General features: G+C 56.7%; 1 protein-coding gene across 1 annotated transcript in view; it reads right to left on the reverse strand.

Annotated features, from left to right (window-relative positions):
- FAIM2 (Fas apoptotic inhibitory molecule 2) overlaps nucleotides 1-10,242 on the reverse strand; it is a 29,783-nt gene extending 19,541 nt beyond the window's left edge. Inside the window, exons 1-5 of the mRNA XM_040642429.1 lie at nucleotides 10,101-10,242; nucleotides 6,643-6,838; nucleotides 3,861-3,961; nucleotides 3,379-3,443; nucleotides 2,906-2,959 (exon numbers count right to left, since the gene is read on the reverse strand). Of these exons, the coding sequence (XP_040498363.1) occupies nucleotides 2,906-2,959; nucleotides 3,379-3,443; nucleotides 3,861-3,961; nucleotides 6,643-6,838; nucleotides 10,101-10,115 (431 nt within the window). The 5' untranslated portion in view covers nucleotides 10,116-10,242. The remainder of the gene's footprint in view (nucleotides 1-2,905; nucleotides 2,960-3,378; nucleotides 3,444-3,860; nucleotides 3,962-6,642; nucleotides 6,839-10,100) is intronic.
- Nucleotides 10,243-10,472: the final 230 nt, after the last annotated feature.

Here is a 10,472-nt window from a genome sequence, read left to right on the forward strand (position 1 = left end):
ACCAGGGCTCAGAGGGTGGGCAGAGGGACATCACCCGGGGGTCACGGTGCAGCTCCGGAGCCCGACACCCGTATTCTCAGCCCAGCTCTGCTACTTTGACTGTGTGACCTTGAACAAGCTCCTTAACTGCAGAGCCCCCTCGTTTCCTCCTTTGTAAAACAGCACTGCTGGCACCCATTCACGGGCTGTAGCAGGATTGACCGAGAGCACGCGAGCACGCGAGCACGCACCTCGCACAGGGCCTGGCATGGGCTAAGGGCTTGAGAATGGAGTTATTACAAATAGACTGACAGCCTCCTGGAGAGGCCCTGACCCACCTCTCCCAGCTCTGCTCTCACCGCTTCCTCCTCTGCCTGGCTCCCCCCCACCCCCAGCCCCAACTCCTTCCCGCCACCAGGGCTCAGAGGGAACAATCAGACAATACGGCAAGAGCCTGCTAAGGGAGATGACTGGGGCCTTGAGAAGGCGGTGAGTGGAGGGAGTTGCTGGAAGGCCGCCATCCCAGGGGGCAGAGCATGAGTCACAGAAGTGAAAGAAAGACTAACTTGCCCGTCAGAGCCTGGGCCCCAGGGCCTGGGCTGGAGCCTCGCTCTGTTTACAGAGTGGCGGAACAGGGGAGGGAGGCTCAGGTGGAGGCCAGAGTTCAAACCGGCGTCCTCCCTCAGTGTGTCCTACTGTAGGCCGATGCGGGGCCAGCAGGGAGGCAGCAGAGCACTGAGAGGAAGTGCACAAGCAAGGCTGCTTGGGAAGCAGCAGCGTCTCTGAGCCTCACGTCCTCATCTGGAGGATGGGGTAATCACAGCATCTGCCTGGTAGGGCTGTTTTCAGGATCAAATGATAAATACCTGGAAAGCACTTAGCATGGTGCCTCACACATAAGGGAAGAGTGGTTTTGTTCTTATTGCTACTAAGGGCTTGGTATGTGGTGGGAGGTGAGACCCACTAGGTCTCAGACCCAGAAGCAGATACAGGGGGCAAAGTGGAGAGAGTTGAGGGGTGGGGGTAGGGCAGGGGAGAGCCATAGGCTGGCTTTCCGGAGGAAAGGGCAGCATCTCGGTGGTGGAATTCCCGAATACTTCCAAGGCTTTGTGACACCCCACAAAAAGCACAAGGTCCATGCCCACTCCCAACTTCTCTCTGTCCCCACCCCTCCCCCTCCCCAAGCCAGGGGCCACATCTCTGCTTTCTGTCTAGAGATGTTGAGGAGGAAGGCCGTTCAATCTCGCCATCCACAGGCCAGATTCTCAGGCCTGCCCTCAGTGGGGTGGACTCTGCCCCGACTTCCGAGCCCGCTCATTCCTGGGCTGTGCCCCTGCCACCATCGGCTCGGGGCGTGCAGACCTGCCGACCCTCCCCCAGAAGGCCTGGTGAAGAGCCTGGGGACTCCATCCCCGAGTCCTCAGGGCACCTGAGTCTGCCAGGTGGTGCTGACGTGCTGGGAGCCATGCCAACCTGCCGTGTGGGCTGGCCCGGCGGGCAGTCCCTGGGGTCTCATTAGCTTACCACACGGTGCCTCCCGGTTCCCCAAGTTGTATGCCTTCCCTGTCTGGTCTGCAGACAGGCCCTCCATCCTATGCCCTAAGAAAGGCTCCAGGTGTGAATGTCTCCTCCCCTTGGACTCCCAACTTGACTGAGCCACCCCTCCACTCCTCTGCTCCTCCAAGGAGCCCCAGAGGCCAGGCTGAGCCTCCTTCCTGTCGGCTCGTGTTAATTCAAGGCTCACTCTAGGACTGTTCTGGACTTGGGGTGGTCCAGGAGGCTGAGCCATCATCTCTGCCACATCTCTGCCCGAGAGCAGGCCTAGCAGAGCTGTAGAGTGCAAGCTCCTCGCCGGACATTCAGAGCTTCCACCCCAAGGCTCCACGGCTCACTGAGGTGTCTTTCAGATTCTCTTACACAGAGCCTCCCTGTCCTCCACCAGTCCCACCCCTTGCTTACCAAATGGACCACGGGCAGTCCCGCTCCTGCGTTTTTGCTTGAGCCACTCGAGTCCCCGAAGTGGACTGAGGGCTTGGGTGTCTCGGGCTCATGCCTTCTGGTCTCCTCTCCCACAGCTGCTCATGCCCGGGCTGCTTTGTGCCGCTCTCTACCTTCCCCTACGGAGGCCTTCTCCCCAGCCACCCCAGCAGCCAGGACAGGGCTGGGCTCCCAGGCGGTGCTGAGGAAGACTTAGGTGAGAGCGGATCTGATCTGAGCCCAGGGTAGTCTGGCCTAGAATTATCCAGAATGACCCCTAATTGCCCAGATAAGAGGGTCAAGAATCACCTACACCATCAAACTTCTTAGGTTAGCCGCCATGCTCCTTAAAAAACATAGGCCAAGCAGGAGCCAACTGGCAAGAGAAGAAGGGAATCTGCCAAGCAGAGTGATGACGAGCACAAGCCTCAACCTGAATCCTCCACCAGTGACTAGCTGTGTGACCTTGGGCAAATTACTCAACCTCTCTGAACCTTCGGTTTTCTGAGGTAATCCTACCCAGTTGACTCGAGGATCGAATGCAATAGGACAAGGCCCAGCCCTTATTAGGCACTCTATAAGTGGTAGCTATTATGATGAATAATTCATAGGCATTAATAACAACATTAATAAGGGTAGCAACATCATCATTAGGGTGGGCCAAGGTGTTCCAGCCCCCCTCCCCCTCGGGGCCAAGGTCTGGGTCTCTCCAGCCAGGGCCCCAGCCCCACCCTCCCCTCTTGGTGCAAGCTCTAGAAGCTATGCCTGTCTTCTTCCCTCCCCCTCAGATCCAAACACCAGAAGGGCCCTTCTGGCCATGCTCTTGCGAGGACAGTCTTTCTTTAGGGTGGAGAGGGGCCACGGGCTTGGATTCTGTCCCTGGAGACTTCCCACCTTGTGCCACTGAGGGTTCTCTGGCGAGAGGCCTGGAGGCCTGGGGTATACTCACTAGGATGCCCAGTACCATCCTGGGTTGGCCTGGACATAGTCCTTTACGGGGTCACTGCAGAGAAAGGAGGGGGAGAGAATCAGAATTTGCCCTCTGTCTCCATCTCCACATCTGGCCCCCACGGTCCATAGGACTTGCGAGGAAGAAAGGGAGAAGACACCCCCGGTGGCACAGGGAGCCCCAGCCACAGTCCGAGGCTGGGATGGGGAGGTGCCTGGCTGTGGGGCTGGAAGATTTGAGAGGATGACTGCTTCACAGACCCCTGCTGGCCCAGAAGGCACCTGCCCCCACCCCCCCCACCCCCACCCCCGCCCAGGGAGTGGAGGACACCTCCGTGGGCACTCCCTGAAGTTCCTCCCCAGCATGAGGGCACCCGTTGCCCCCACACAAATCTCTTCAGGCAAACGTTCCAAGAGCAGCCTGGCCTCGCCACAGCTGCCCTGGGAGATGCCCGGTCCACATTGACAACTCACCAGAACGTAAAAAGAGCCACGACGCCCAAGGTCACCAGCAGCTGGATCAGCAGGATTGTATAGACCTAGGGATGGGAGGAGTTCTGTTCAGCTTGGGGAGCCCCATTTGTGGCCAGGGAGACTTGGCCCCCCCAGTGCGGCTCAGGGAGACCCCGGCTTCCCAGTGACTCAATCTCCTCTCCAGACCTGAAGCTTGTACCCTCCACTCTCCTTCTCAGGCGTCACTAGAACAGCCCATCCCCCAGGATGAGGGGCCCCAAGTATCCGAGAGAAGAGGACACAGTGAGTTTAGGCATAGCAGGGGGCAGTGGGGTGAAACCTAAGGACACACTCCCAGCAGGTGCTGTCAGCTGGGGTCCCGGGAGACGGGGAGAGGGATGGCCTCTGCAGGAATCTGCAGACAGAGGGATGGGCCAGGGTCTTCTCAAGGGACTCCCCCCACCTCACGCCCACAGTCCTGGAAAGTTGGGGGAGGTGGTTACCTTTCTGATGAAGACTCGGCGAACTTTCTGGTCATCCCAACTGAAGGTGGTGAAGAGCTCATGGTCTCCAGCGGGGAAACCGTTCTCGTAACTGGAGCTGCCTGGATGGACAAGGGGAGGGCCATGAGGGCTCCCATACATTAAATCACTTAAATGCCGCTCCCAAGGGCCACCTGCTCAGAGCTGACGTTTGTCAAAGTGGCTTCCTGGACCGGACAAGCCTTTCTCTCCAGCCCCGTTCTCAAAACTCTCACCCCAACCCATCCCATCCCCGGATCTCTCTCCCCGCCTGCTTCTGTCTGAGTCTTGAGAATAAATTGTCATCTCCCCTCCCCTTCCTGCACGCTGGCTGGGGCTCCCTGGGGCCAAGCTCTGCCAAACAATTATGACCCCTTCCTCTGATGTCCCCCACTCTCCTTCCTGAACATGCTGGCTCCCTTGTGGCTAAGAACCAGAGAGGAACAGCCACTCCCCCCGGGCCACCTAGCACATCCCAGGGTCAAAGGTCCTACCCCAGCTTGCTCTGAGGCCCTTGGGCTGAGAACTGGGGACTAGCTGGGGAGGAAGGATCTGCTGGTTCTCCAGCTGCGAACCAAGGCAGGGGGGAGCCTGGAGGGGGAAGGAGAGCCAGGACAGGGCAAGGAGGAGGGTATGGATGGGGATGAAGTTTGGTGGCCTGCTCCCCGAACTCAGAACCCAGATATCAGGCCTTGGGAAGAGCATGGCATCCACAGTCAAACAGACCCTCACGGGGATCCTTCCTCTAAGACCGGCTAGCTGTGCAGCCTCGAGCAAGTCACCAGCCGTCTCTGAGTCTTTTCTATGATATGGGTCAGTGATACTTACCTCATGGGGACAAAACTAGAGGAAAGTGAAAGCCTATGGCCCTGTGCCTGGCGGGGACTGTGCTGCCCTCTCCTTTATACCCCTCAGCTGGGCCATTCCTGAGGCCTCTGCTCTGTTCTCGTCCCCTGTCATTTCAATTCCCATTCTCTTCCTGCCATTTCTCCACGATCTTACCCTCCTCAGCAAAAGCGTCAGTCTTGGTCTTTCAAAGCCGACCCTGCATCAAGCTCTTTGATGCCTCCCCACTGCCTTTTACTCAAGTTCAAGTTCCTTAACAAAGCGTCCACAGCCTCCCCAGAGCCCTCAGCCGCCATGCACATTCCTCCCTCCTACTTTTCTCCAGCCTGACTACTTTTTCAGCCATGAAACATACTTTTTCTTGCCTCTGGGCCTCTGCACGTCATATTCTTTCAGGCTGAACACTCATTTCCCCGTCTCTTTCTTCAGAACTCGATGTGGAGACCCCTTCGTCCAGGCAGTCTTCCCTGACTGCCAGGTGGGTTAGGTAAGCTGTCTAGGCCTCTATCACTGCATACTTGTCTATATAGTCAGGTCTGTGAGGGCAAGTCATGCAAATCAGTACATCCCCAGAAATCTAGCTGCGTGCCGGACACCGTGCTTGGCACACGCTTAGAAATGTTTGTCACATGTTGACCAACATGGGCTTCCTTCCTGCCCTGACAGTTCCCTAGAAAACATTACTTAAGGCAGCTAGTCTTGGCAACCTGGAAATGGAAAATGTGGAAGGGGGAGAGAGGGGGAACCCGCTGCAAACCTGGGGCCTGGAGGCCCTGACTCTTTAATGCTCCACTTCTCTTTCTCGTTCTGTCCACAGCCCCTGCCAAAGCCTGAATGGCCAGGCCACAGAGTGGGAGAAGAGGAGAAAGAAAGCAGTCCTGCGGGTATCTGGGGCAGTGAGAAGCGTTCCCACAAACACCAGACCTTCATTGGCCCTCCAATAGGTCACGGTGGGGTAGGGCTGCTTGGCTCTGGGTCCAGGGGGTTTGTGGTAAGGGGTGCGGACCATGGTGGCCGCTCCTGGTGAGTTGAGGCTCTGTCGGAGGCATTGTTCTTGAGATTCCTTCTAGAATTCTGCTGGGGAGGGTGCGAGTTGATACAATGGGGTGGGTGGGTGGGCTTGAAGAGCTGCTGAGGGGGGCTGCAGGGGCTGAGGAAGATTTGAGGGGGGCCCTTCCTTATAGCTTGTGGGGAGCTGTATGTTCCCAGTCCCGAGGCAAAGCTCCCACAAGCTACTAACAGCGGGGTTGTGATTCTTGGCCTGTAAGGAGCTGGCGTTCGCCTGGGTGAGTCTGTCAATGAATTATGCCTGGCCGTGAGGGGCACTGAGGCTGGTATCCACATACCTTCCCCGCATCATATCCTCCTGTCCCCAACAAAGGCTTGGAGAAGGGAAGAGAGACAAGGAAAGTGAGGGTGAAGGGATCCTCAGACCCCTGGCCCCAACAGCCCTGGGGTCTTCATGGGGACATGTCCCCACTAAGGTTTCAGATCAGCCCGCATGGAAACACACAGCACCCCCACTCACAGGGAGCCAGCCACAGCTTAATACTGCCCCATCCTGTGTCCACTCTCCCCACCCTTTTTATGCAGCACTTTGTTTGAGGAGAGCCTTTCTAGAATAGCCCCTGCACCCCCCTCCATCCCCTCTATTTGCCCTAGCTTGGTGACTTGAAAAAAATCCCCGCTTCCCCATCCAAGAGTACTGTGACTGCAGACATTGTGTCTCTCCCTTTTCATGGAGTCCTCCTTGACCTACCCTTGGAATAGCCCTCCAGATCCCAAGCCTTTGACAACAGAGCCTCATGTAACAACCACACAATGCATCTATTTATGGGCAACTTCCTCCTGCCCAGGTTTTTCATCTGGGCCCACCACGCCCCTTAATGCTCCTGCCTCCAGGAGCTGAGAGACTTACTGGGGTCCACATAGGCCCAGCTGGGATGGAGAGGCACAGCCGAAGGTGCTGGGGGGAAGGCCCCTGCCTTTAACCCCTCCCCAGAGGTGGCCTCCTCATAGGAGGGCGGGGCTGAGGGCACTGCTGGAGTCTCCTTCTTCTCACCATTGGCCTGCTGCTGCCCCTCTGTCCCGGGGGCCTTGTTAGCCACGGAGATCTGGGGAGTAGAGGCAGAGAGAGACGGTCACCGGGGAAAGGGTGCCTTCCAAGTCCTCCTCATCAGCCCCTAATTTCCGAGACTTTCTCACCTGCACTAGGAAGGGTGGGGTGCAGACAAGAATCTCCCTATTTAATGCAGGATATGAAATATTATTCAACCTTAAGAAAGAAGGAAATCCTTCATTTGCAACAACATAGGTGAATCTGGAGGATGTTATGTTAAGTGAAATAAGTCAGACACAAAAGGACAGAAACTGCATGATACCAGTTATATTGGGAATCAAAAGTAGCCAAACTCGAAGAAGCACAGAGAAGAATGGTGCTTGCCAGGGGCTGGGGGGTGGGGGAAATGGGAAGATGTTGGTCAAAGGGCACAAAGTTTCCATTGTGCAGGATGAATAAGTTCTGGGGATCTAATCTACAGCATGGTGATTACAGTTAACAATACTGAATTGTATACTTGAAATCTGCTGAGAGGCTGGATCTTAAGAGTTCTCATCACACACGAAGAAAGGTAACTATGTGAAGGGGTGGGTATGTTAACTAGCTTGATTGCGGCGATCATTTCACAATATATATGTATATCAAAACATCAGGTTGTGGGGGCGCCTGGGTGGCTCAGTCGTTAAGCGTTTGCCTTCAGCTCAGGGCGTGATCCCGGAGTCCTGGGATCGAGCCCCGCATCGGGCTCCTCCGCTGGGAGCCTGCTTCTTCCTCTCCCACTCCCCCTGCTTGTGTTCCCTCTCTCGCTGGCTGTCTCTGTCTGTGTTAAATAAATAAATAAAATCTTTTAAAAAAATCGAGTTGTGTGCCTTAAATATGTATAATTTCTATTTGTCAATTATACCCCAATAAAGCTGGAGTGGGGCAAAGACTCTCCCTTTTTTTATAGATGGTTGAACTGAGCTCCAGGAGGGTCAGGGCTGGCCCACGGTGCAGTGAAGCTGGAATAAAAACTGAGGAAGGAGAAATTCCTAGGAGAGTATGCTTCTAACGCCTCCCTGGGGTCCAGGGAAGGGCCTGGCACAGAGTAGGCCCTCAAGAATATTATTGAATGATTCTTTCATTGAATCTCCCTGCTACCTTGCTAGTTGTATTTTCACCCCTATTTTAAAATGAGGGAACTGAGGCTCAGGGAGGGAAGAATGACTTGTCCAAGGTCATAGAGCCACAGGAGCCCACTGGGCTGCAAAGCCCAGGAGCCATCCACTGGGACTGGTCTCCTTCTGTTGGGCTGGAGACGACACTAGGAAGATGGGGACGGGCGAGCAGGGAAACAGAGAGGGGTAGGGGCAGACACCAGGAAGAATGGGGACTGGAGGAAGGGCAAGAGGTCCCTGGTAAAGGGTCCTATTTTGGCCTTGCGTATTGGAACTTCAGCCGCTCTTCCAAACCAGAGCAGAATCACAGGCTGTCACTGCTACAAGGGACCTCAGAAAGCATCTAGTTCAGCCCCTTCCTTCATTTTACAGATGAGGAAACTGAGGCCCAGAGGGAAATGTTCCATGGCAGGTTGAAAACTGAAGTGTATTTACACTCAGCTCTGCTCGCTGCCCCAGAGTGCCCACTTAAGCTCTGGTGAGAGGACGGAGCTGGGAGGGCCTGAATGTAGCCGAGATGGAAGCCTGTGGGGGAGGGGGCGGCATGAAAACGGAACCGACAGCAAAAAGATTGGACCTCAGAAAATGAATGGGCGGCAGGCCTGGCTTCAGAAAGAATGTGTTTGACCTGAAGGGCCGTAGAGCAAGGCCGCAGAGCTCCTTCTTTGCAGGGTGCTTCTAACTGAGGCGGCCCAGAGGTGGGCGAGCACTGCCTCCATGCAGCCCTAAGGACCACTGAACTGGAAGGTTCTTTTCCATCACCAGAAAGCCTGTGAGCAAGCTGGGGGTGAAAGGCAGAGGAGGCAGGGGCAACACATTGTGTTCACCCCGGGACAGGAAGCAGTGTCAGCAAAGTGACTGGGAGGAGGGGGATGGAATGGGGGGGGGTGGGGGGTGAAAGTTCTTCATTTTCACCATGGTGAACACCCTTAGGGAAGGGCCTTGCGGAGCCCAGGCGTGTGGGAATGGGGCCCTGGCTCACCCGCTGCCCTCCCACTCCCCAACCTCCTCCATCACCCAGACCAGAAGGGTCACATCCGGAAAAATCCAGTTCGGCCCACCAGAACCAAGGTGCTTTGAGCCCAGACCCAGGAAATGGATTATCACCTCTGACTTCAGCCCGTCCAGAACAGGTCCTCCTCACCAGCCCCCCACCCTGCTGATCAGCCCCAGAGCCACCAGGGCCCTGCCCCCATACACACACACACACATCCGGCATTCCCAAGTGAGGTCTGCCCAACACCAGGAGGTGGTATCACCCAATGACATCATTTTGAGGTCTCAGGAGATTAAAAACAGAGAAAGGAGGGTCCGAGAGCCCAGGGAAGGATGCCATTGGCTCCGAGGCTCATCTTGGAGAAAAGAAGGGGGAGTGTAGGGGAGGCTCCTCTTCTGTTTCCTCTGCCCAATCCTTAGCACTCCCAAAACAGAGGGCCAGAGGACCCTCCCCCTTTGCCCCAGGCCCTGGTTGTATAATTCCACAGGCTGTTGACGTTATGTAACCACACTAGGCCAGCCAAGTCTCTGCCCCAGCCCCTCCCCTCCATTTCAGGCTTCAAACTGGGAAAAAAAGAGAAGACGTTTTATTTGGTCCCATCTAGTCCCATTCCCAGCCAAAATAAAAACAAAAATTAGAGCACCCTGATGCAACGTTGCCATGATAAATGCCTCCCCACCCCAACCACAAGGGATGTGTCCAGATGTGGAATAATGACGGGGAGTTGGGTGAGGGGTGTTTCTGTGGGGGTGCGAAAGATGTGCATAATATGGTTGGGACTGGGATTGGACCAGAGGAGGGTGCAGGATAGGCACGGCCCCCCGGGCTTACCCAGGTGCCCTCCACCACTCCCCCCACCACACCCCGGACACCCAGGCTGCATCCTGAAGGGCACCTAGGCACCTGTGAAGGGTCCTGAGATGCCAAAGTCCCCCGGCGGGGGAGGAAAGGAAGGGAGGAGGTGGGCCTGTTGGGCAGGAAGAAGCCCCGACCCATTCCTTGAAATGGGCCTTTCAGTCCTCTGACTTCAACAAGGACCACAGAGGACCTTCCCACAAGCGCCAGGGGAGGATGCTTATAATGGTCCAGAGAGTTTGCTTGGGATGACAGGGACCTGGGAGCCGAAGGATGGAGGATGGTGCAGGTGGGGGAGATGCCGATACCTTTCCTTGGGTCATGGTGCCGTGTCTCCTGGAAGGGGTCCCTGAGACAGGGGCGGCCGCTTGGGTCACCGCAGCCTGCCTGCGTCTCTTCCTTCCTCCGCGTGGGTTCTAGCAACATCCACTGCAGCCGGGCCAGGCGGACCGGAACGTACCATTCCGGCGCGGGAGGAGGAGGGGGCCGGGGGCGGGCCGGGAGGCCGCTGCGGAGGCCGCTGCGGATTTACAAGCCCAGCGGGAGGCGGCGCCCCCCCCCCCCCCGTCCCCTCCTCCGGTCCCCTCATCCCAGGACCAGGGAGCCCGCGCTGCGGAGCCGCCCAAGTGGATGGGTCCGCAGGGCGGGAGGAGGCGCGGGGACGCCCGTGACACCCGAGC

Source organism: Ursus maritimus, unplaced genomic scaffold, assembly GCF_017311325.1.
Source record: "Ursus maritimus isolate PB19 unplaced genomic scaffold, ASM1731132v1 scaffold_26, whole genome shotgun sequence".
In the NCBI taxonomy this organism is placed as follows: Eukaryota; Metazoa; Chordata; class Mammalia; order Carnivora; family Ursidae; genus Ursus; species Ursus maritimus.